Source organism: Balaenoptera borealis (assembly GCF_965194805.1).
Source record: "Balaenoptera borealis genome assembly, chromosome: 12".
Taxonomy (NCBI): domain Eukaryota; kingdom Metazoa; phylum Chordata; class Mammalia; order Artiodactyla; family Balaenopteridae; genus Balaenoptera; species Balaenoptera borealis.
In genome coordinates, this window is record NC_138869.1 from 99,116,484 (window position 1) to 99,142,740 (window position 26,257).

At 44.5% G+C, this 26,257-nt stretch overlaps 1 protein-coding gene across 11 annotated transcripts in view; it reads right to left on the bottom strand.

Moving 5' to 3' along the window:
• SIRT5 (sirtuin 5) overlaps positions 1-25,930 on the bottom strand; it is a 28,787-nt gene extending 2,857 nt beyond the window's left edge. The window contains exons 1-9 of one of the 11 annotated variants that reach the window (XM_082344476.1): positions 25,739-25,836; positions 24,255-24,317; positions 17,305-17,454; positions 14,685-14,818; positions 12,369-12,594; positions 10,791-10,878; positions 9,939-9,992; positions 8,388-8,511; positions 6,567-6,699 (exon numbers count right to left, since the gene is read on the bottom strand). In XM_082344476.1, the coding sequence (XP_082200602.1) occupies positions 6,567-6,699; positions 8,388-8,511; positions 9,939-9,992; positions 10,791-10,878; positions 12,369-12,594; positions 14,685-14,818; positions 17,305-17,419 (874 nt within the window). In that variant the 5' untranslated portion in view covers positions 17,420-17,454; positions 24,255-24,317; positions 25,739-25,836. Of the gene's footprint in view, positions 1-6,566; positions 6,700-8,387; positions 8,512-9,938; positions 9,993-10,790; positions 10,879-12,368; positions 12,595-14,684; positions 14,819-17,304; positions 17,455-24,094; positions 24,227-24,254; positions 24,318-25,080; positions 25,213-25,240; positions 25,364-25,390; positions 25,567-25,738 lie in introns of those variants that run through there. The other 10 variants (XM_082344470.1, XM_082344473.1, XM_082344474.1 and 7 more) reach the window with 10 other exon arrangements.
• Positions 25,931-26,257: the final 327 nt, after the last annotated feature.

Here is a 26,257-nt window from a genome sequence, read left to right on the forward strand (position 1 = left end):
GTTTTCAACAACTTAGTACTATAAATTACTGCAGGGATAATTCCATCTACAAGAATTTTTCAATGGAGCAATTTTTTAGTTTTAAAGAACTTGAAAATAGTTAAGTAACTCATATATTTTACAGCAGAATAGGATAGTCAACAAAAGATTTTCAAGCATAAAAATACATTAGTATAAATTTCTACGGTAGAAGTCGGATGGGAATACAAGTTCAAAGAGAAAAAGAAAAAATGTGAAGGTTCTCATTGTTAAAAAGGGCTTGTATATTTATTCTGTAAATGGATGATGTGGGTATCAAGTAGTTGTGACATTTGGATTTGACTGGATACATTTAAATGGCAGTTTAGGATAATGGCAGTTTTATTTTTAAATGTCGGTATTTTATTTCCAATAATTCGGAATCACATCTTTTTCAATGATTTTGATAAATTTTAGACGTCAAGTTTAAAAATGTAAATGCGGTGGTACAAGAACAAAGGTGTTTGAAGACCCCTGTTCTAGCAGCCTGGTGCCTTCCCCTCATCCCTCCCATTGTAGGATAACCAAGACCACTGTGCTTCGCCCAGAATATGTTCATGCCACTTTTATTGGTTAATGTAATGATGCAATTTAATTAAAAATTTAATTAATGCAAAAATATAGCTATTAAAAAAGGGTTATTTCTAGGAAAATTAGCTGAATGCTTTGGAAAGACATAACAAGTTATTAAAAATAATTCTGTCAAATTAGACGTAGGTGGAAAAGATGAGGTGGATTGCTTCACAAGTTTTTTTTTGTATGTTCTTTCTCCACTTAAAAAAAGAAAAAACAGGGAATTCCCTGGTGATCCAGTGGTTAGGACTCTGTGCTTTCACTGCCGAGGGCGTGGGTTCAACCCCTGGTTGGGGAACTAAGTTCCTGCAAGCCTCGCAGCGTGGCCCCCCAAAAACACAAACAAACAGAAAAATATCTAAACCAGGAGTTGTATTCCAGTGTTTTCCAAGATTTCCTGATGATAAGAATCACCTAGGTCACTTGTTAAATATACAAATAAACAGCCCTCTTGCCCTGAATATTCTGACTCAGGAAGTCCAGACTGGGGCCTTGAGATCTGATTTTCTTGGTTATCTGTTTTGTTTTATAAAATAAAGGCTGAGGTGATTTTTCTCTTCAGGGAAATTTGAGGAACACCGGGAGGATTATGCATATGATTTATGCAAGAAAGGTGAGCTCCAATCAGTGGATTCCTACTCAAAGAAAAGGCCTTTGGCTCTACCAGAAAAAAAAAAGGCAAATGAATGCACATTTATGCTTTAAATGAAAATGAAATACTTATGTGTCCTTTTTTTTTTATTATATTCTTGCTTTAAATGACTTTGGTTAACAGACCACAGGGCCCCTTTGCCTGGACTAACAGGGCACCTACCCCCTACCCTGATAATCCAGCCTGGGAGAGCACTGGCCTTCCCTATCAAATGTGATCAACTGTAAATTAAAAGAACTAACCTCTTTATACTCTTGAGGAGTAAATACATAAATAAGACAAGCTATAAAACCATCTTCTAGCTAAGAATTCCTGAGACTTCTAAACTCCACCTGCAGTGAGCTTCCTCTGGGGGCACTTCCCCAGCACAGGTCACTTCCTCACCGTACTGACCTCTCTACCTCTCCTGGAGCTCCTCCCTGCTCCTTCCTCTCCAACCATGCTGGCCTCCCTGCTTTCCCTCAAACCTCCCAGGCTTGCTTTCCCCTTGGGGCCTTTGCTCCAGGTGGTCCCGGCATCTGGAAAGCTCTTAGCCCACATATCTCTTTAGCTAACTCCTTCCCCTCCTCCAAGTCTGCTCAGATCTCTTCTCAGTGAAGCTCCCCGCAACTGCCCACTGAATCCTGCGACCCACCTGCTCTGCCCAGCTCTACCTTTGCTTTTCCCACAGCCTAATCCCCACTTCTCATAGGCCACAGAATTTGCACATTATCCTTATTGTGTACTATTTGCCTCCACCACTAGAATGCCATCTTCACATGGTAGGGTTTGTGTATTGTTTACTAATATATCCTATCCTAAGCACCCAGAGCAGTGCCTAGTACATAGTAGGTACTAAATAAACATTTATGGGCTTTGACTAAATTCCAAAGTTTAGAGAAATGCAAAGATGAGTAACAGGTGGTCACAGGGCGTGGAGGGCCCAGGGTGCTTGGAAAGCCCTGCACACCAGTGTCTCTCGGGAACACAAATCCCATTTCTGCCTCAACAAATGCACGCAGACCCTTACTTGCCAAGGACCTCTGGAATTGAGTAACAGCCAAAACCTTGAAGCCTAAATCTGAAAATGCCTAGTGTAATGGTTTTTCAGAAATCATCTAAGACAACCATCTGGGACAGGGAAAAAAAAAACAAAACTGGAACTAATTAACACCTTGAAAATATTAATGCATTTCAGTGGGAGGTAAATTCTACACGACTTAGTCTCTAAATTAGAATTGGGGCAAAGAATCCAAACAACTTGTACAAGGTCGAAGGAGTCTTGTGAGATGCAAGTTTAAAACAGAGGCAGCATTCCCACTACCTATTTAGATAACGAAGAAAATCAGGTTAAAAGGAGGTATCATTCCAATTTTCATTTTTCTTATTAACCTAGAGCAGGGGTTGGCAATTTGCTTTCTGTAAAGAGCCAGAGAGTAAATATTTTCATTTTTGCAGGCCAGACAGTCTCTGCTGCAACTCCTCACTTCCGTTGTTTAAGTACGAAAGCAGCCACAGGCAATACAGGAACATGTGGCGGTGGCTGGGTTCCAATAAAACTTTATTTACAAACAACACAGTGGGTGCATTTGGCCTACAGGCAGCAGTTTGCTGACCCCTTGACCTAACTAAAGTTCAGCCAACATCCGTTACACATGAGACGTGAGAAATTTCTGCCTTTGTTGAGCCGCATGTTTAAACAAGCCTCTTAATTACTCTGGGCTTGGTTCCCCATTTGAAAAACTGAGTAGGATGAGAAGATGATCACCCATGTCTCTTCTAAATGTCAGCTTTGATGACGCCTAGATAAAAGCATCGCTGGCTTCACTGGTCAGTTATACTCATCTGGGAAAATTCCCAGACTTAGTGGTACAGAGAGTCTCGGCTCCCAAAGAAGCCCACAAGCATCTGTTCTCGTGGTTCTTGCGGTCGGTGCTGTCCAAATCTGATCGAAGTCTCTGACTAGCAAGTAGCCTGTTTGTCTAAACAGAGACACGGCAGGTTTTCAGGACGTGAAGCTGAAGAATTCTGGTTGAAGAAGAGTAGCAGCTGAAGCAGGTCTGCGGCTTTAGGAGGCCCAACTTATGAAGTGATATCATTAGTACATGCCAAGAATCTCTTCTTAACTTGCACGGAAAACCACCAAGTTCCATTTCCTTTCACGTGAAGTCTAACGATGGATGCCCAGTCCTCGCTGGTCAGTCCTGAGCGTGAAAGGCAGAGGCCGACTCTTATCTTGGGTTGTGGAAACACTCGAGTTTTATTTTCTTCTTTTTCCCTATCTGCATTTTACTTTTCTACACTGATGTGTACTTTTCTGTACAGTTATTAGAGATGAGCTGGAGATCAAATGACTGAAAATAAGCCACATTAGAAGAAAAATAGAATTTGGGGATGAACCGCATTTCCTCCTTCAGAAAATTTACCCTGTCCCCACATGGGAGTGTTCTGATGCTCTTTCAAGCAGACAAGAGGCTTGGGTTACCTGGCTGCGATGTTACTTTTGATGATGCTAAGTAGCCCAGGTGCTACACGTAAGTGCCACAATGTACCAATATTTTAGTGGATAAGTTAGAAGACAATAACTTTTTTTTTTTTAATAAATTTGTTTATTTATTTATTTTTGGCTGCGCTGGGTCTTCGCTTCTGTGCAAGGGCTCTCTCCAGTTGCGGCGAGCGGGGGCCACTCCTCATCGCGGTGCGCGGGCCTCTCACCGTCGCGGCCTCTCTTGTTCTGAAGCACAAGCTCCAGACACGCAGGCTCAGCAGTTGTGGCCCACGGGCCCAGCCGCTCCGCGGCATGCGGGATCCTCCCAGACCGGGGCACGAACCCGCGTCCCCTGCATCGGCAGGCGGACTCTCAACCACTGCGCCACCAGGGAAGCCCGACAATAACTTTTTTAATAGAACAACTTTGAGATATAATTCACATACAATCCACTCATTTAAAAGGTATAATTTAACAGGTTTTTTTGTATATTCACAGAACTGTACAACCATCACCACAAGCAACTTTAGAACATTTTCATCATCCCAAAGGAAACCTGTACCCATTAGCAGTTAGTTACTCCCCATTCCTCCCTACCCCAACCCTAGACAACCACTAATCTACCTTCCGTCTCTGTTGATTTGCCTATTCCGGGTATTTCGTACAAAACAGAATCATACAATATTTGATCTTGTGTGCCTGGCTTCTTTCCCTAAATATAATGTTTTCAAGCGTCATCCATGTTGTAGCATGTATCAGTACTTCATTCTTTTTGTGGCTGAATAACGTTCCATTGTATAGATAACAAGTTTTGTTTATCCATTCATCAGTTAAAGGACATGTGGGTTGTTTCCATTTTTTATTATGATCAATGCGACTATAAACATTCATGTACACATTTTTGTGTAGACATATATTTTCATTTCTCTTGACTACATACCTAGGAGTAGAATTGCTGGGTTATATGTTAACTGTGTATGTAATCTTTTGAGGAACCACCATACTGTTTTCCAAAGCAGCTGAATCATTTTACATTCCCACCAGCGGTGTATGAGGGTCCAGTTTCTTCACCAACACTTGTGATTCTCCATTTTTAAAATTATAGCCATGCTAGTGGTTAAGTGGTATCTGGTTGTGGTTTTAGTTTGCATTTCCCTAATGATTAGTGATGCTCAGCATCTTTCCAGTGTGCTTATTGACCATGTATATATATATTTGGAGAAGTGTCTATTCAGATCTTTGGCCCACTTTTTAATTGGGTTATTTGTCTTTTCATTATTGAGTTGTGAGAGTTCTTTATATATTCTGGATACCAGTTCCTTTAAAATGTTAGACTTGCCAATATTTTCTCCCATTCTGTGGATTGCCTTTTTCATTTTAGTGGTGGTGTCCATTGAAGCACAGAAGCTTTAACTTTGATGAAGTTCAATTTATCCATTTTTCTTATGCTACTTGTGCTTTTGATGTCATATCAAGGAGGCTTTGATTAACCTAAGGCCGCAAAGATTTACTCCTATATTTTCTTTTAAGAAATTTATAGTTTTAGCTCTTGCATTTAGGTCTGTGATCCACTTTTGTTTATGGTGTAATTAAGGGGTCCAATTTCATTCTTTTGCAGGTGGCTATCCAGCTGTTCCAGCGCCATTTGTTAAGAAAATTATTCTTTCCCTTACTGATTTGTTTTCACACCCTTTTCAAAAATCAGTTGACTATAAACATGAGGTTTATTTTCTGGACTCTCTTCAGCTGTGTCCTTCCATATACTTAGGTCTTCTGTATTTCTTCCAGCAGGATTCTGTCATTTTCAGAGTATAAGTTTCACATAGAAGGCAATGTTTTAAAAGGTGCCTTCCTAGTTCCCACCACTTATACACAAATGAAGAACTATGGTCTAAGCACATAGGCTGTAGCTGATTAAAAAGACCTGGAGAAGTCTAGGAAGAAAGCCAGCTCACTCACCTGAAGAGGATTATATTTAAGTGTTTCCACACTGTCTGGGACACAATTTTATCCCAATGAAAAAGAGCATTGGTTCTCATCCTGGCTGCACATTAGAATCACCTAGAAAGCTTATATAAGTCATGGGGCTCAGGCTATACCTCACACCAATTACACCAGAATCTCCTGAGTCATCATCAGATTTTTAAAACCTGAGGTAAAAACCACTGACTAAAGTAATGACAAGAAGCTTCAGTGACGTTTTCTTTTATTTATTCATATTTATTTATTAGTTTATAGTCTACCTTATTCTGGAAAGGAATTAAACAGACTGACAAGAATATATAAACTACATTAAAAATGAAGAGAGAAAAGCAGGGGTGAAAAAAAGCAAAACAAAGGTGAAGACATAAAATGGAACCTAGAATGAGACTACAAATGAATACTGCGATAATCTACACTTTCCACACAAATTTGGGAAACAGTATCAGTATGATAATATGGCCACAAGTACAAATATTCTTGACAGTAAGACCAAAGAGGAATTTTCCCAGGGGGCCCCACGGTGAGAACAGTGCATGATGGAGTTCTGCATGGGTATCTCCTGGGCTTACCTGCTGGGTCTTCAGCTGACCTACCTCTAAATGCCATTACTAAATCTAGCTTAAAAATACAAATAAAAGTAAAGTCTAAAGAATCAAGGAAGAACTTTCAAAATGTGAAAAACAAAAGCCCTATGGCAAACTTCCTGTAAAAAGACACAGCTACCTTCATCTAGGTTTGATACTTTGTTTTCTTCCATCAAAGCAACTATAGGCCAAATAAGAAAACACAAACTCCGTGTTTTTAAATTAGAATAGTAAGTAAAATCTGCTTGGATGACCACGTCCAAACCTGCTCAACAGCGTGCATTCCCACCTTGGTAGTCCCGGTACCTGAATCTGTTCGCTGCTGGGGTGACTTCCATGTTAAATTCAGCCACCGGTACCCCCCGGGCAGACACCTGGGGGGCAAACATGGCGGCGGGGTAGACCACCGAGGAAGTTCCCACCTACAGAGCAAACAAACGGAAACGAACAAATGACCACACTATGGAGAAGAAACAGCTTTTCAGAAAACCTATCAGAAACTTGGGCCAGTTTGTGGTGGCACGTGTGAGGACAGCTAAGCTGGATGGGATAAATGGAGAGCGTCTGAGGGACAAACAGGGAGGCAGGAGGCACCCCTCTGGCTGATCCCTAGAACTCGGGAAGGACACGCGCTACGAAGAGAAGAGCTGCGCACGTGGAGAGAATGGCAAAGAAATGACTCGATCGTCACCCAAAGGGGGTTAGTTTTAGTTTTGCTTCTGCTCTTTGAAGAGGTGCAAATAATCCATGTTCCTTTTAAGTTAGAAAATTCAAAGAGAAACACATACATGTCATTCCTAACCCTACTTCTACCAAGATTATCACTGTTCACATTTTGATGTATATTCTTTCAGGTTTTTCTCTACCAATATATATTTATAAACATTCTTTACAAGAGCAGGGAGACCAGACCAAGTTTTATGAGCCAGCTTTCCTTGCTTAACCGTCTATCAAGCACATTGATACCAGATTCAACAGTGGGACGCGCTCAAGAAATACCAGCTGAATGAACACGCACCCACGAGAGGCCGCTTCTGCTTTTAGAGATGTGTTAGGAGAATCTGAAATGTGCATGCCCTTTGTCCCATTAATTCCACTTCTAGGAAACCTGCCCTCAGGAAATACCTTGAAGAGCACGCTAAGAGTTACATCTAAGGACGTTCATCACAGCACTGTTTAAAATATCAAAATCTGAAACAGCCTAAGTGTCCGACAGTGGAGGATTGGTTAACTATGTCCTTTTATATCCATACAACGGAACACCACGCAGCCAGTTAAAAGATGATGTGGATTTGGACGCACTGACATGAAATAGGCTAAGTGAACTGCTATGTGAATAAAGCAGCTTCCAAGCAGAACACATAGTATGAACCCACTTTTGAATTTGAACATGTCTACATCTGCGTAAGAAAAGGTCTAGACCAGGGTGGGTAAACTTTGTGTAAAGGGCCAGACAGTAAAGTTTTTAGGCTTTGCAGGCCATGCAGTCTCTGTCACAAATACTCAACTCTGCTATTATAGTGTGACAGCAGCCATAGGCAGTACAAAGAAGAAAGGGTATGGCTATGCTCCAATACAACTTTGTTCACAAGATAATGTACATTATCATCGTTTGCTCCCCTCTGGTCTAGAAGAGATCACACCAAAATGCTAACAGTGACTATTTTTGGATGGTGGAATTACTGGTGATCTCTAATTTCTTTATAATTTTATACTTTTTTGTATTTTCTCAAATTTAATAACGAGCATGTGTTACTTTCAAAATCAGAACCAATAACATGCTCTTTTCATTATTTCTCTTCCAGGGGGGAAAGGCTTTGAGAAGCCCAAGACATGGTCTTCCATAGTTTCATATTTTGAGATTGTATCTTTTTTTTTTTTTTTGAGATTGTATCTTATTCACTGTTTCTTAGTTTTTCTGTAGGGCACCCCCAGACTCTCAACACACCCTTAAGAAAAGGAAGGAAGGAGGGAGGAGGGGGAGAGAGGGCGAAGGGGGGGAAGAGGGAGGAAGGAAAGGAGGGGGAGGGAGGGGGTAAGCAACACCCACCCCCACCCCCCCGCCTGGTGTTTCAGAGCACCCCGAGGATCAGGGAAGGGCATGACCTACCACTAGACACAAGTCACAGAGGGCCAGCTCCCTGTCAACCTCCTCCAGGATGGCAGGGTCCAGGTTTTCTCCAAACCACACCACGTGAGGTCGCAGCAGGCCCCCGCATGCTGCCTCGTCACACCTGGAAGAGTGTCATCCTTAAGCCAACCCCGAGACCTGCTCTCAGGAAGGCCTGCCCAAGTGCATCAGGGGCAGCCAGGAGCTGCACCAGGTCCCGTCTGTCCGGGTGGGTCACTCTGAGCCTTCCTAGCCCCCATCCCTTCCCTCCAGCCCACATGAGCTTGTCCTGAAGGTGTAGCTTTACCTGCCCTTATAAAGTTTCTATCTTGTCTGGATGCACTGGGTTGACGTGCTGGTGAATGCGTTTCAGCCAGCCTCGATGTCCTCTTTCTAAACGGCTGTCTCTTTCCCAGTTGCTTCCTCACAGTCATGGGCACGGTCGTGCTCACGGTCAGCCAGGCCCAGGAGGAATGTACTGGGCTGAGGTTTGCCTCTAACACGTCAACGGCTTGCTAATTTCATCAGTGACCTCCTTCTTTCTTCTCTCAGATTCACCTCTCTCTTGCCCTGTCTCTAGCCAAGTTCTCCAGTGTCAATTCCTAAAAATCTCTCAACTTTCATTCGCTACTACCCCAGGTCATCTTATAATTACCTTCTAAAATAATCTCCCCCAAACACCATTTTCATCATATTAATCTCCTACTCAAGATTCTTTTAGATCAAAACTTTCAGGTCAAAACTTCGGAATTTAGTAATGAAAACTTATTCTTTTAGAGCGAAACTTTGAATTTAGTAATGGAAACCCTTATTAAGAAAAATGAAAAAGGTTAAGTCAACCAGGGAAATACTGAAATAATCACTTTTTAGAGAGTAACAGTGTGCTTTCACATATTCAGTGCTCTGATTAGTCCTGCAGTAAAGGGAACATACTTTAACTTTGTTCAATCTAGTGTTTCCATATTTATTTGAGCACATGACATCTTTTTTTCAAGTAATGCCTATAACATCACATGGATCTAGTGCTCTCAGAAACACTTTTGGAAGCGCTATTTTAATGTCTAGTTTTGAAAAACTGACATAAGAGTTTTTGTTGTTGTTAATCTACAAAAATTCTATTTGGTCCTATAACTTCACCTTTGCAAGACCTCTTTCTGCCTCCATAACCCTGGATTAATAACTCTGATGACGAGGAGGAGGATGGAGAGGATAGCCGCTGAGGCTTACTGACCAGTTAGTTCCGGGATGCCAGCCGCTATGCTTCATATACACTAACTGGTAAGCGTCTACAACATAACAGCTGCTGAAACTTTCCAGACCTGAAATGATCCCGCCATAACACCGAGGAGAAAGGGATGGGACAGAAGCACTTCTCTTAAGCCTGGCTTGGTTCACCTTTTGTCCTTTCGCCCTTGGCCTCATAGATCAGGGCTGGGTTCGGCATTTGCACATTTAAGAGGCATCTCACCAAATGAACTTAGATTTTGACCCCTAATTTTCTTTTCTTTTGCAATCTGGAACACCAAATACAGATCAAAGATCTTTACCCACCGGGGAAGTTTCTCCACTGGGATTCTGGCATCTTGAGTTTCAGGTTCTGGAGCCCTGAAGTAAATAATATCAGAAAAGAAAGAACGTCACTGGTGTAATCGAAGAACAATGAAATAAGATAACCCAATAAGACTGTCTCTTTGCCTGGCAGTATATGGTACAAAACTCCTAATGAATACACACTGACTTAGAAGGGTACCAGGAGGATGGATACCAAACAATTGATTACCACTGGTTCTACCCCAGGAGAGGGAATTTGTATGTGGGGGGCGGGTGGAGTAGCTGTTGTGCTAAGGAGAGTTTCATGATTTGCACGGTATACGTCATCCTAGTTGGAATCATCTGCAATGACATTATGTTAATAAGTTACGTGTATAATTTATACTGATTTAAAATGGCCAGGTAGAATTTTTCTCAATATTCTGAGTCTACTCTTAATTTTTTGCCCTAATTATAATAATAGTAAATGTTCATCATAGAAATGTTGGAAAATTCAGAAAGATATAAAGAAGAAATCAAAACTGTCCATAATCCTACCACTCCTGTTAATATTTTGTTGTATTTTCTTCTGGACTTTTATCTATATAAAGATACATCAACATGGTGTGTTTGTGTGTGTGTGTGTGTGTGTTTACAAAGTTGGGATCATACTGTATAGAGTTAGATTCTGTTGTTTTCACTTAACATTGTAAATTGTGAGCAAAATACTTCTTTTATCATATAGCTGTACTGTACCCAGTTTTATTTCTCATATATATCCATGGGAATCTTAGATGAATGTTCAATTTCTTCGCATTTATATTCAACTTAGACAAAACGACATACGTCTATTTTGTAGTGCAGTATAATTACCCTTTTCCTGATAAAGCTGGACAAATTGGACTCTTGTAATTCTCAGCCACAACTCCACAAGAGGTACATCGAGTTTTAAATAAGCTACCTGAAAAACGAAAGTTAAACAAGACTGGAATTTAGTATAATCAGGAGCAATTGTCTCCACGTCTAAAAGGGTACGAAATAATTTAGTTTTTATACATCGTTTTAACAAATGGGCCTACGCCAGGTATCACAGGAAACATAAAGGCATGCAGTACTATTGAACAAGCCAGAACATCTGCCCTCCTGGACTGCATAATCTGTAGGAGAGAGAGGCAGATGAAATAACATACTGCATGACTGAGGAGCTCTCTGATTACCCTGATGTTCAGGTGGAACTGAAGTAGTCAATTGGGTAGAAGAAGCCAATCTAAACCTAAGGGCAGCATTCACTAAGTATATGACTGATAAAGGCTCAGTAGCTTGGGATGTGTTTTACAGAATCTTAATTTTGACTTAATAAAGCTTGAATCTTTTCTACAAAAGCAGCTCAATAAATAATCAACTAACAAATGAAGAAAATAACTGTTAAAACTAGCAATGACTTATTGACCTTAACCAATAAAAGGTGATCTCCATTCACTAACCAGTCACCCCATGCCCAGTTTGAGCACGTCACACTGCAGTGGACACACACTGTTCCATTCTGTCCAGGATCCCTTCTTTGGGGAGCCACCTCTCCTCTATCCCATGCCAAGCTGACGGAGCTGTCAGTCACATCCCCAGATACAAGCTAGGGCACGAGTTCCAGACTGGTCCAATCGTAGCAGCCTATCCTTCTAGCAGTAGTGTTTGGTCAAAAGGGAGGTATGGGATCCAAGCAAGGCCATCCAGAGACTTATTTTCTGAGGAGACAGCGAAACTAGAGGGAGCCTGGAGCCCCACTGGGTCACTGCTTCTGGAAATTCCACAATTTGACATGCGTTTCTTGGGATTGAACTTTTGTAGACTATTAAATGCCCTTAGGAAGAAATTCCTGCATACCCATTTATGCTCTTGTATGAATGAATTGATTAGATTTTCGGTGAGAGCAAAAAGGGGAGAGGATTAAGAAGAGGGAAGAGAAGGGTGTCATTAAGCGCAGAGAAGGGAAGCCAGAGGGACCCGAGACAAGCTCCGCGGTGTCACAGACCTGGTGGGCTCGCTGCAGCGAAGGCCACTGAGCTGGCAGCTCCCTAAAGGCTCGAGGGCTGAGCAGAAGCACAGCCTCAGCGGACAGGGCCGATCGGGGACACAGGGAGAGTAAATGGTTCCCCAGGGATGCCAGGCCTTTCCGGGGCTGAACCCTGCTAAAGCCACAGCTGTTCAATGGCCCAAACCTCCTGCTTCCCTCAGCCCAGCTTGGGGGGCTGTCTGGGAACGTGAGGCCCCTCAGCAGGACACCCAGGGAGGGGAGAGCACACAGCGGAGCAGACCGGCCTTCTCCAGGCAAGGTGGTCTGCATTCCAGGCACCTGGGGTCTTGTTAAGATGCAGCGGGCCCAGCTGGGACATGGCAGCACCTGTGTTTTCAGGTCTGGTTCCCCCCTCCCACGGAAGACCGAGGGTCCCTCACCATGGATTTCCAGAAGGTTCTTGGTGCCAGCCTTGCGGTGCAGCTCATCGATGTTCTGCGTGATGACCATGACCCGTCGGCCCTGCCTGCCCAGCCGGGCCTCACACTCAGCGATGGCCAGGTGCCCGGCGTTGGGCTCCTTGCTCTGCACCACCTCCCGCCGGTAGTGGTAGAACTCCCACACCTGGGATGGGTTTCGGGCAAAGGCCTGAGGGGTGGCCAGGTCCTGGGGGGCAGAAAGGAGGCAGGGGTTGGGGAGGGAAAGAAGCTCTGATGCTCCAGAAGCTGGGCGGTGGGACGCTCCCAGGCCCCCTTTGTTCTAAGCAGAGAGGCAGCTTTGGGAGGTGCCCGCAGGAACACGTCCGTGTAGGTACACGTGGCATGGCAGCCGCAGGGCGGGGCCTGGGGCTCACGAGGGACCTTGGAGAAATCGGTTTAACTTCCCCAGTGATGAGGCAGGGAGACTGCAACCTGTCTCATCTTCCACTCAAGTAAGTTACGAATGTGAAGTCGAGTAACAGGCGGGAAGGTAATTTAGTCTGGAATCCACTCTTTCATGGAGCTCCACATTACAGGATGCCAAGCTCATTTAATCCAGGAAGAAAAGTAAAATGCAAAATGCCCAACTGAGGTATAATGGCCACAGTTGAAAAACTCGGTTTTTATAACTATAATGATAGGTACACACACACACACACAACTACACATATAAAAAATAGTATATACATTATAGTAACAGGATATATATAAAATACATATTTTTTAAAGTACGATTCCTCTTCTGGGAGAGGCAAATCTCATCGACGGTGGAAGAGCAGTGTGGTCGGTAGCTGTCTGGGGCTGGAAGCTCGGGGGAAGGGAACCGTCGGCAATGACTGAAATGTTCCATAAATTGATTGAGGCGGGGTTGGGATTATGCATTTTATTTTACTATAAAGGTCACCCTTCAACCTGGTGGTAAAGTCAGCCTGCGTCTGGGGAGTGGACCATCTGTGCCGTGGATCACCCACATCAACCCTGTACTTCCTTCCTTCCCGTCCCCACTTAGACCTCCGTTGGCACGAAGCGGTCACAGGCAGCACATGAAGCTGCAGCCCTGGAACACAGGTGGGGTCAAACAGTCGACTGACTTCTTTGGGTCCCCCCAAACCCTGAGCTGCTCTGACACCACTGACCGCCCCTCTGGAAGCTCCTCCTGATGCCCTCTGAGCAGCCCCGCCTGCCCCTACCCCGCCCCGCTTCTCAGATCCAGGGACTGCTGTCCACAGCTGCTCCTTCTTGTGGGACCCTAAGGGCCCTCTGCTCTTCTTCCTCCCCTCCCTCACCTTTAAGGTGATGATCCCCAGACTCGCCCGGAGGGCAGCAGAGAGGTGACAAGACATCCTAAACATCTGCCAGCCTGAGACATTTAATAGGGGAAGGAAGGGCAGATTCATTAACCCTTCACTCGATAAGAAATTACCTATGAAATTTGGAAGTCATGTATTGAAGTAATTATTCATGATTGCCTTCTTTCGACCAACAGAAATCTATTAAGCATCTACATGTGCCAGAGTTCTGGGAGCTGGGGATAGAGCGATGAAGAAAACAGGCACATTTCCCTGCCCTCCAAAACCAGGGATTTCCTGGGCCAGGGCGAGGGGAGGAGACTGCCTACAGGGGCCTTGAGGGAATATTCTGGGGCACAGAAACGTTCCACACGGTGATCCTGGTGGCGGCTGCACCAGTGTGTACATTTATTAAAACTCACTGAATTGTACACTTGAAACTGGCAAGTTTTATTGCATGTATTGGGTTGGCCAAAAAGTTTGTATGGGTTTTTCCCAATATACCTCAATAAAAACTGAATTAAAAAAACTGCATGCCCCCAGAGAACTTACATCCTAATGACCTTCATATAAAGTTTTGAGCATCAAGGCCTAAGCCTTTAACAATTCAACACTGCTTTTCACATGAAAAGTTCAGAGAAACTTTTAAAAAACGTGTAATTCTTAATCTCAACATCTATAGAAAAGTAATGAATTACGCTAACCAAAGTTTTCTGGTTCCACTTTAGTTACTGGAAGAAATCCAACTGTTATCTGAATAAGTGCAATCAATACATGCCTAGAAAGAAAGGAAAGAGGCTGCTTTGCTTAAATCTGAGATCTTAATCATACGGACTGTGTGTCGATGCCAAAACAAACAGGACAAAAGGGTCATGGTAAATTTCAAAACTTTCCTCTCTGGGTTTCAGGAGTAGGTATAGGTTCCGAGTCAGACACTATTATGGCTTCAGGCAGAAGAGCCTCTCGGTGCTCTGGAGACAGGACTAACCTGAGCTTTCCATTTTCTCCAGTAACCTCCCGCTCCTCTGAAAGTCGGCACCCCACTCTCAGCACTGACGCCAGCCCCTGAAATGATGACGATGTGCTTGGCTTTTGCAAAACACTTCCGGAAGTCAGCCATACCTAAAGAGAGAATAAAATCTTGGTCAATTCAGTGTACCATTTGGACATTTACATCCCAAATCAATTGCCTGTATTTTGAAACTTGACCTTGCGTGAAATTATACTTTAAGATAAGCAAATAAAAATCATTCTCGTACCATGAGGACGCCCCCGTGCACCTGATGTGTGAGCGTACAACGTCTTAAGAAAGAGATGGGGGCTTGGGGCGCACAGCACTGGCCCTGCATCCCACCCCATCTCCCGCAAGCGAGATCTTATGTGAATGACTGACCCTCTGCCATCCTGGGTTTCCTTGGCTGTTTGACGTGCACAATAGTGCCTTCCCTAAAGGGGGGCTACTATGAGGATTAAAAAACGCTAATGGACGGGGATGCAACTTCCTTCTTAAAAGTAAAAACAAGCTTGTGTGTGTGTGAGGGCTGACCTCAGGCCCGCTGCACCCCAAAGCATTCCCTTCCTTTCCAAATTCACTTCCCTTTGAGGATCTTGCTAATTCCAGCTTCCCTCGGCATCACTACCGGGGTGAGGATGAGGGCCCCTCCTCTGTGAATAGATGCTCTGTCCCAATCTGCACCCATGACCTTCTCCTTTACGGCTCGAGTAAGAGTTGGTCTTTACAACAAGACGTCCCCAGAGACTTGGGGTAACAGAAGGGAACTGAACGCAGAGAATAACATGACCGCAGGGAGTCGTGGTCACAGCCTATGGCTTGCGCTCCAGGATCCACGGCCTAATCCTGCACCTCCGGGCACCCTCCCGCCTGATCTCAGACCAACGGGGGCAGCAGCCCTCCTTCCGTGAGGCTCACTGCGCCCAGGCGCTGCACCAAGCACTTGATGGGCATCACAAGGCAGACTCTGGTCCCGAAACGAGTGTCATCATCCCAGGATAAGGACGAGGAGCCAGACTTGGAACTGCCGTTGTTTCTCCAGGTGGCAGAGATTAGGCTGAGAGCAACACCCTCTCTCCCAGGCGCTGCGGCTCTGCAGCCCTCGTGCCTGGGGTGAGGAAATGCCATGGCCCCGGCAGGCCAGGCCTAAGCAGTGCAGCAGAGCCGAGCATGCGCTGTGGGAGAAGAGACTTCCTCCAGCGCCCCTACCCGGAGAAGCGAGTGTGGACCAGCATGGCCTGCGGCTGGCCTGGGCCACCGGGGCAGGGTCTGCCGGGCACGGGTATCTTCCGGGAGTGGCCAGTCTGTGCTGAACCTTCAGTGGAAGCAGGTTCCTTGGCTGATGGAGCAAGCTCTCTGGTCTCCCCCGGGAGGAATGGCAGCCGAGGCTAATCAACCCTTGGACGGATCGAGCGCCCCTGAGACATGGAACCGGCGATGGAGGAAGGGAAGGAAGACAGTTGGGATGGGGGCTCACAGACAACGAAGTGAACGTTAAAGGGAAGGTGACGTCATTGTGTACCCCAAGCTGGTGACATGGATCGTACCAGTTTCTCATGCTTGATGGCTCCTCCAGGCAGGGCAGGGCCCTCCTCACCCTTGTAAGCTCAGAGCTGCCTCTATGGCTAGCCCAGGACAGAGAATCTCAAAAGAGGCTCAAAATCTCTCCTCCCCTTCCCTTCCTCTCTGACGACTGGTAAGAATAAACAAAGAATAAAAGCAGAGCCTCAGAAACAAAAGATGCAGAGGCTCCCGCTCCCTCTCCCGCTTGGCCCTGGAGCTCTGGGACCATGCTTTCAGCAGCATAAGCTCAAAGGAATAAAGACGGTCTAGGCACACTGTTCCCTTGGGTGTAACCAGCCCAGCGACCTGCCAACCGCACTAGCGCTCTGCCGGAATTCGCATCCCTTTCAGAGACAGACCAGTGTGAAAAACAGGGCCCACTAGAGCTGTCCAAGGAAGAATTCGGAAAGAGAAACCCAGTCTGGGTGGGTTAGAGGTTGTAGTCTGATCTAATCTCCTGAAAGAACAAGATGTTTAATAAGAAAATACATCAGTACTTTTCTAGGAACTATTTACATGACTCCTGGATTCAAAACCTACAAACATCCTTAAGGACCTAATGTTCACCCATAGAACTTTCCCCTAAAAGTCTTTTCTATCTCAAATGTAAACTCTGTCATCCTACTGATGAATAGATTCCTAGGTCAGAGTTGACTTGCAGGTTTTTGTCAGGTAGAGATACAAATCATTTGTCTAGTAGAAAATTTAACCCCATAGTACCCCATAGGACGATCACTAGCTTTCTTGCCCTGCCGAGAGGTGAGGGGTTTAAAATACAAATCATGTGTGAAAAGCTTAAATGCAAACATTCTGAAGAAGCAACAGAATGTCTTAAATGGACTTAACTTGGCTATTGAGAGAGAATTCTGACCCTGTCCTAGAAAGGGCTTCCCTAAGGACAACAGGACAGAGTGACTTTCTCCAGCATCCTGCCCCGTACCCACTTCAATACAGACATTCCCCCTCACAGGGCAGGAACATTCAGGTATTTCAAATTCCACTGGAGATGAGATGGCAGGCTACGAAGACCTACTTGAACTTGGACGAGCCATTGTTAGGCAAATCTTGGTTTGCACAGAGGCTGGAGGCTTCAATCCGCAATACAGCTGGGAAAGTAAACGGCTTGGGACAATCCGGAGAGGTGGCATCAGGTTCTCTGTGTCACACTAATTATTGAGATGGGCTTTAGAAAAATTACAAAACAAAGAGAAACAATCAGAAAATACTGGTATTTCTGCAAATATATACATACACACATACATATATATGCAAAAGAATGCCCTTAACAAAAATCCTCCATAGCAATTTTCATGGTGTTCATCCTCTAAACCAGCTGTTTTCATTCTGTGTTCTAAAGCGCTCCTAGGTGCCCAGAATAGTGGTTTACAAAGTATGGTCCCCAGACCAGCATCAGCAGCATTCCCTGAGATCTTGTTAGAAATGCAAAGTCATGAGCTCCACCCCAGATCCACTGAATCAGGAACTTTGGCAGTGGGCCCATATCTCTCTCCGGGTGATTCTGATGAGTGCTCAAGCTTGAGAACCACAGCCTTAGAGGCTTGGGAAGGGGTCAGATGGGAGAACTCATTTGAAACACAGCTTCTGATGCTTTCAAAACGGTATGAAAACCACTGGCTTCTCAACTTTGCGTCAAAATATAGCTTCTAGGGCTTCCCTGGTGGCGCAGTGGTTGAGAATCTGCCTGCCAATGCAGGGGACACGGGTTCGAGCCCTGGTCTGGGAAGATCCCACATGCCGTGGAGCAACTAAGCCCGTGCGCCACAACTACTGAGCCTGCGCGTCTGGAGCCTGTGCTCTGCAACAAGAGAGGCCGCGATAATGAGAGGCCCGCGCACTGCGATGAAGAGTGGCCCCCACTTGCCGCAACTAGAGAAAGCCCGCGCACAGAAACGAAGACCCAACACAGCCAAAAATAAATATAAAAATAAATAAATAAATAAAGATTACTATAAAAAAAATATAGCTTCTGTGAGAATGTAAATTCTGAGAACTGCACTAGGCAGGGAAGATATGCACTATGACAAGAAATAGGGTTAAGATGACATCGTCTCAAAGAAAACTGCAAGTCTTAAAGCGCATTTAGTAAATCTTTACCTATCCCTGAGGAGTTATATAAAAGAAAAACAGACACAGAGAAAGGCCATATTCAGATCCATGACATCAAAAGGGTAACTGACATAGCTGACTTCTATCTAGTGGATCACACTGTTGGCAGAACTCAGGATTAAAGGTCTGTATATACAGGAAAAATAGAAAAATAACACATTTCCCAAAACCTTACAATCCTTTTGGAGGACAACCTATCAAAAACAAATGTATTTTCCCTTTGACTTAGCAATCCCAAGTCTGGATATTTTTACAACAGTGAGACTTGCACACATCCAAAATGACATATCTACAGGGCTGTTCTTTAGACTACTGTGATTAACAGCAAGAGACTAGAAACAACCTACATGTCCTTCTGCAGGCAATGAGTTCAATAAACAATGACACATTCACAGTACGCAACATGGCTGCTATAAAAAAAGAATGCACGTATGACTCTACGTATATGATATTCTGGACTAGATAAAACTATGGGGACAGAAAACATATTAGTGGCTGCCGGAGCAGGGAGGAGTGAATACACAAAAGGGCACGAGAGGATATGGGGGAGTGACAGAATTGTCCTACATCTTGATTGTGGTGGTGGTTACATGATTGTGTTGTCAAAACCCATAGGACTCTGCACTAAAAAAGGGTTAATTTTACTGCATGTAAACTATAAAATAGTTTAAAAATAAAAATAATGGGTTTCAGTTTTGCAAAATAAAAAGAGTTCTGGAGACTGGATGCACAACAATGTGAATGTACTTAACACGACTGAATCGCACCCTGAATAATAGTTAAGGTGGTAAATTTTACATTATATGTATTTTACTACAGTTCAACAACAACGACCCAAATGAACAAAGTCTAATTCAAAGTCTAATTAAATGTGATTTGCTGGTTGACTCAGTATTTATAAGCAGACAGCTCGCTGGCTTCAGAAGTGAGTGTTGATATCAGTAGAGCAGAGGGTATTCAGAGAGGTTAAAAATAAATGTCTGGAAGATGAGCCTCAAAACTCTGTTAGTGTCAAACCAGATTATTTAATTCCATACATCTTTCCAATGTTCAGATTTCACATGTTAAAAAACAGAATGAGTTTTTCCCTCTAATGCGATAGACATCTCCAGAATAGGGACAAAAGTCAGGTGCAAATAGTGTCTTGTAAGAGAAAGGAAGGGGGATACAAGTTATACCATAGTACTTACTTGCATTTGTGTTTTAAAAAAAATGGAAGAATTCCCAAGAAATTAGTAACAAGAATTGGGGTGAGAAGTAGGATGTATGGCGACAAGAGTGGAAGTGAGGCTTTTCAACAGGTGTGTTTATATATTGTTTGCATTGCCAGTGCTCTCCGGCAGAAGTCTAGAACACACCTGCAGCTGAGCAAGTGCCAGGACGGAGCAGCTCACGGTAAGGAGCTGCAGGCGACCTGGTGATGTGTTGGAAAGGATTTATTACAGGATTTGGGCTTGTGCTGGGTAAAGCTGGGGAGGGTCAGGAAGGAGGCTTTGATCTGGATTGGATGCTGTCAGGAAAAAGTATACTTTAATTGGATAATTCAGTGAGTGTGATCTAGGAGGAAGGAGTGAAGTGAGGCTTGAGCTGGGATTGGTCAAGAGGCAACAGCCCTCCTATTAGCCAGGATAGGAGGGTGTTTTGCCATTTCTGTGGTTTAGACAAAGTTCTTATTTATGTCTGGGTTCAGACCTAATTATGGAGTTGTCTTATTTTTGTCCGGATTCATCGCGATCACAGGGTGGCCTTGTCTGATGTTGGTGTTCTGTGAAATTATTTATGTTCAGCAGGCCTATCAGACAGTGCCAGGTCAAAATCTGGAAGCAAACCAAATGTCTATCAAATTTTAAAAGGGTAAACAAATTGTGATTCATCCATACAATGAAATCTTATTCAGCAATAAAAAGAAAAAACTGGTAATACATGCAACATGGATGCATTTTCAAAATATTACACAATAGTAATACGACAGTGGAGAAGCCTGGCAGATACTACCTTAACCAAGTAACCAAAGTTAACATCACCAGTTCTAAGACATACTGACTTCATCTACCTCCTTCATACTACTTCATCTTCATCTATCATATGATGCCATGAGAAGAGCAAAACATCACTTGGGTGGTATTTTTCCCCAAAATGCATTAGCTCAATTTAATTGTAAGAGAACATCAGACAAACCCCAATTGAGCAAGCATTCTATGGCAAAAGTGGCCAGTACTCTTCAACAAAGCTATGAAGGTTATGAAGGATAAAGACTGGGGACATGTCCCAGTTTGTAGACTAAGGAGGCATGACAACTAAATGCACTGTGGGATCCTGGACTGGATTCAAGACATGAAAAGGGACATTAGTGGCAACATCTGAATGAAGCCAGCCAATTAGTTAACCGTACTATATCAATGTAAACGTCCTAGTTTAGATCTAAACTAGTACTAAACTGAGTAAGGTAAGATGTTAACCTTAGGGGAAACTGCGGTAAATGGTATATGGGAACTCTGTATACTATGTCTGCAACATTTCTATTAACCTAAAATTATTTCAAAAATAAAGTTGCGCGGCTTCCCTGGTGGCGCAGTGGTTGAGAATCTGCCTGCCGATGCAGGGGACACGGGTTCGAGCCCTGGTCTGGGAAGATCCCACATGCCGCGAAGCAGCTGGGCCCGTGAGCCACAACTACTGAGCCTGCGCGTCTGAAGCCTGTGCTCCGCAAAAACAGAGCCTGCGATAGTGTGAGGCCCGCGCACCGTGATGAAGAGTGGCCCCACTTGCCACAACTAGAGAAAGCCCTCGCACAGAAACGAAGACCCAACACAGCCATAAATAAATATTTTTAAAAATAAAGTTGCTTTCTTTTGAAAAAAGGAAAGCATTATGCTAAGTGAAGGAAGCCAGACCCAAAAGGCTGCCTACTGTTTGAGACCATTTATATGATATTCTGAAAGGGCAAAACTATAGGTACAGAAATCACCTCCATGGTATCCAGGGACTGACGGAAGGGGAAGGCAGGTAGGGCCGCGGAAAATTCTATGTCTTTATTTTGTGGTGTTTTTACAAAACTCAGACTGTATAACAAAAGGGTGAATTTTACAGTATATAAGTTGCATTTCAATAAACCTCATTTAAAAACAACAAGAAGCAAACAAACTTTCATGCAAACAAAATGTCAACCAATTTTCACTGTAACCTGTCTCTGCTTTAATCAAAAAGACTGGACAAGTAGCTTGGAATTCTGAAAAAGAGAGTAGGTTAGAGAAAAATAGTGTAGTGTTGGTTTCCAGAACAACCTCAGGGGACAAGACCCTCTGGAGTCATGAGGTCAGAGGCAAAGATAGTGCCAAAAGAGGCCCCTGGCTGACAGGCTGCCAGGGGGAGAAGGTAGGCAGGCTCAGATGCCCAGTGGCCAAGGAGGGCCACTCTGGTGGGCAGCCTGCAGACTACAACAATGGGGATGCCTGACTATCCTGAAAAGCCCCCCAGTGCTTTATTTAAAGGAAGCATGAGGAAAACAACTTGGCAGGATTTTCCACCAGCATGGGCGTAAGCTTCTGACAAACTTCAATTGATTTGGAAAAACTAACTACTTGAACACCTCAATAATGGTGTAACTATCTACAGTTTATGTTTTATTTAACTATGGAAAAATTTAAACATATACAAAAATAGAATAGTATTACTAACTCGTATGTATGTTCCCATCACTCAGCTTCAATACTTATCAAGAAAAGGGGTTTTTCTCAGATCCGGCTGAGGCTTTAAGATATTGTCATAGATGATAAATGTTAAACTTGCACATCTTCATGAACACTGTAAAGATTAATGTTCCCAAAACTGCTTCACTTTACTAAAAGCTCCTTATATGTTGCATGAAGTTACTTATGCTATTTTGTGCTTAATATGTTCAGCTATTTCTCTCAAAGATGTTTGATTGCACTGTTGCTTTCTAATATTTAAATCTGGAGACATCAATTTGATCCAGAACATTATTTTCTTCCCCTGTAGGTTTTTAAATGTTAGAAAACATTACCACTTATTTTCAAAGAATTCTAGACCAACTCCTGAGTAAACTGTCATATTTTTTCTTAGACATGAAGGTAGGATTTTTAAAGTCATTAAGAATTTAAAAGGATTTAAGGATTTAAAATCCAATCAACAAAGGCATCAACATAAAGCTATTGACTATACTGCTATATGTACAGCTCTTCTGCATGAGCGTCTAAATGGTGGGTCTTCTGCTGGATAGTTGTGAAATGAAGACAAACCTTCATTCTACTCTGAACTTAAGTATTGAATTTGTTGCTAATTATAAAGAGTTGTCAAAAATTTGAGAATATTAAGAAGGAGTTTTTAATTAGAATTGACAAAATTAAGACTTGTATTATCTGGGTAAACTGTTATTAATTTTTCATCTAAGTTTTTCTATTCAAATGTTCTCATTATTGAGTAATAATAATTACTTTCACCATAATACTGAACTCAAAATAATAAAATGGAAAAAAGTTTTCCTTGCTCATGTTTCAATATTTCCAAAAACCACTAGTATCTAGATTGTTTGTCTAGGAAATGCAATGAGCAAGTACTTTGGGGGAAGACAGCTTTAGCTCTCATCTTATGTGAATTATAATGTCTACTGACATACACTTATATTTTATATATATATAAACATATATATGCATATAAACAAACTCATGAATTGTATACAATTAAAATACTCCTTTTGGGCTTCCCTGGTGGCACAGTAGTTGAGAATCCGCCTGCCAATGCAGGGGACACGGGTTCGAGCCCTGGTCTGGGAAGATCCCACGTGCCGCGGAGCAGCTAGGCCCGTGAGCCACAACTACTGAGCCTGCGCGTCTGGAGCCTGTGCTCCGCAACAAGAGAGGCCGCGATAGTGAGAGGCCCGCGCACCGCGATGAGGAGTGGCCCCCACTTGCCGCAACTAGAGAAAGCCCTTGCACAGAAACGAAGACCCAACGCAGCCATAAATAAATAAATAAATAAACCCATAAATAAATAAACCCAAAGTTAAAAAAAAAAAAAAGTTGTGCCACTTAAAAAAAAAATACTCCTTTTAAATATGTATATTCTTTTTATTTCAAATCTTTTATCATACTAATTTATTAGTGGAGTCTAAGTTTTTCATGTCTATCTGAAGTAATGCATCAGTGAGATAATTTTGGTCTTATGGGTTACAAAAACTAAACAGGTCTACTGCCTGTTTTATTAGTCATCACATGACTTTTTTTTTTTAAATGAATGTAGGAATTGTTTTGCTAAATTTTCCATTAACTTACAAGATGTTCTCCAAGTCTCTCAGTAAATGTGAAAACAAAGGAGAGATTAAGAACAAAACTTTTACGTTTTAGAACAGTGCCACCTGAAGTTTATCTCCATGATTGTAAATGCTCAGAACATAAGTCTATTTTCAAGATGCTACCTCAAAGTATTCATCGGAAGCATCCTCTGTGCCAACATTTATCTGCGATTCTGAGGGATCAGGGTGGGCAGTGGTTCTAGCTTCCACAAGCTCACAACCTGATTCAAGTGCAAAAGCAAACACCTGGGTGGTGCAGTGATAGGGTAGAAGGTCCCCACTGTGCTGAGTCAGAGGAGGAAGAACTCAGGTTATCTGGTCCAAAAGCCCTGAGGGGTGAAAACTGCCCTGGGTGAAGCCCCCAATTATCCTGCCTTGATTTTACCTTCAGGTGGGAAGAAAGGCCTCAGGAGAGAAAAACTCATTCATCACAGTCATTGGGAGCTTTCTGGGTGCAGGATAGGTTCCCAAACACTGATATTACTCTGGGTGAATGGCAGTACCCACTTAACCAGGCTTTCTTGTGAAACTGGAAACTCACCTACCCAATTAGAAAAAAAGAAAAATGCCTCAGGTTCCCTGTTGATAAAGGGGGCACCCCACCAATTCTGAAAAATACAATAAATGTAAGGTTATATTAGGAATTCGAGAGAAAAAATAATTTACAAAACATTAATTTGAAATACATGATAATGGGCTTTCCTGGTGGTGTAGTGGATAAGAATCCGCCTGCCAATGCAGGGGACACGGGTTTGAGCCCTGGTCCGGTAAGATCCCACATGCCGCGGAGCAACTGAGCCCATGCGCCACAACTACTGAGCCTACGCTCTAGAGCCCGCGAGCCACAACTACTGAAGCCCATGCGCCTAGAGCCCATGCTCTGCAACAAGAGAAGCCACCACAGTGAGAAGTCCGCACACCTCAACTAGAGGAAGCCCACGTGGCAGCAATGAAGACCCATCGCAGCCAAAAATAAATAAATAAATTTATAAAAAATAATAAGATACACAGTAAGTACATTGCAAAGGAACTGCAAAAACTTACACAGGTGTTCACTAAATACTTTTTGAACACCTATGAGCTAAATAAATGCAATGCTCTAGCGCCCAGGTATCGACGCTGGCACACTCACTCCCTCTCCCCTACTACCACCTGCTCTTGTCAAGGTCACCAGCCTTGCTAAACCCAAGGCTCCTACTTGATCACGTCCAGCCTCTGACCCATTTGATCACCTCTCCGGGAACCACTTCCTCCTCCCGGCTTCCAGGCGCCATCTTCTCCTGGTTTTTCTCCTACCTCGCTGGATCTCCCAACCTCCCAGGGTTTCAAGATGGCACTCCCCACCTCCAGCGCCCAACACATGGTTCCCACCTCATACAGCCAAGCCCGAACTCCGGAACGTTCCCCAAAACTTCTTCCTACAAAGCCTTAGGGCACCATCCTCCTTGGTGCCCACTTCTCCTCTCCTTCAGCATCTCGCACCCACAGCCCGACAGCTCAGCAAATCCCGAGGGCTGCGGCTTTACACTACCTGCGGATCTGGCCGTTCCTCCCACGCCCACCAGCAGGCCTAGGCCACCTCACATCTGCCACCCGGGCTGCTGCAGTGCCCAGAGTGACTCTACTCCAAGGGGACGTCCTGCCCGGGGCCCCCAGGGGCTCCCCCTTCACAGAGGCCTACCAGGCCCACCTGCCCCGGCCACATGACTTTCCGACCTCGTTTCCGCCCCTCCCTCGTCTCTCGGGCCGCAGCTGCCTGTGCTGTGCCAGGAAAACACCGGGCCTCGGGCCTCCGCACGTGCGGCTGCGGCCGGGGCTGCCTCCCGGGTCCACCCGTGGAAGTTGGGGGCGCTCCCCTCCCCCTCGCGCTCCCCCTCCCCCTCGCGCTCCCCCTCCCCCTCGCGCTCCCCCTCCCCCTTCGCCACCATCCTGGACCCCGGAATCAGCGGGTGCGTTTGAGCCGCGCAGGCGCGCCGCTGGCCGGCTGGCCCCGCCTCCGCGCCCGGCCCGGTGAGCCCCCGGTCTACACCCAGACGCTGAGCTCGGCCCCGCGGGAACGCGTGCTCCGCCGGACCCCAGGCCGGAGCCCAGGAAGGCCGCGCAGACGCCGGCCTGGCCCCAGTGCTGACGCACCTGCAGGAGGCCCGAGCAGCGGCAGCGGCTGCGGCTCTGGCGCGGGGGCGGGACGACGAGGCCGGGGGCGGAGCGGCTTGACCCACGTGTCCGGCCTTCCGCGGCCCCTGCCGGAGACGCGCACCTGGCCGGGTTCCCAAGCCTTGGTGGGCTCTTCCCTGGGCCTGTTCATCGTCGAACAAGATTGTTCTTTTGCATTTCTTTCTTTGGGGGACGGCCGGCCGGGGGGAGGGGACAGGATCTTACTTCGTCTTTGTGAGCTTCCCAGACGTGTTGTGAATGACGAGCTGGTTTCCTCCTTGAGCCTGCAGTTGATCGCACAACTTTGCGACAGAGCACTTGGAATTATAGGTCGGCTTTTTCTGAGACGCTATTTCCAATGATGGTTAGCGGGGCTCCCAGGCCAGCCCACCAA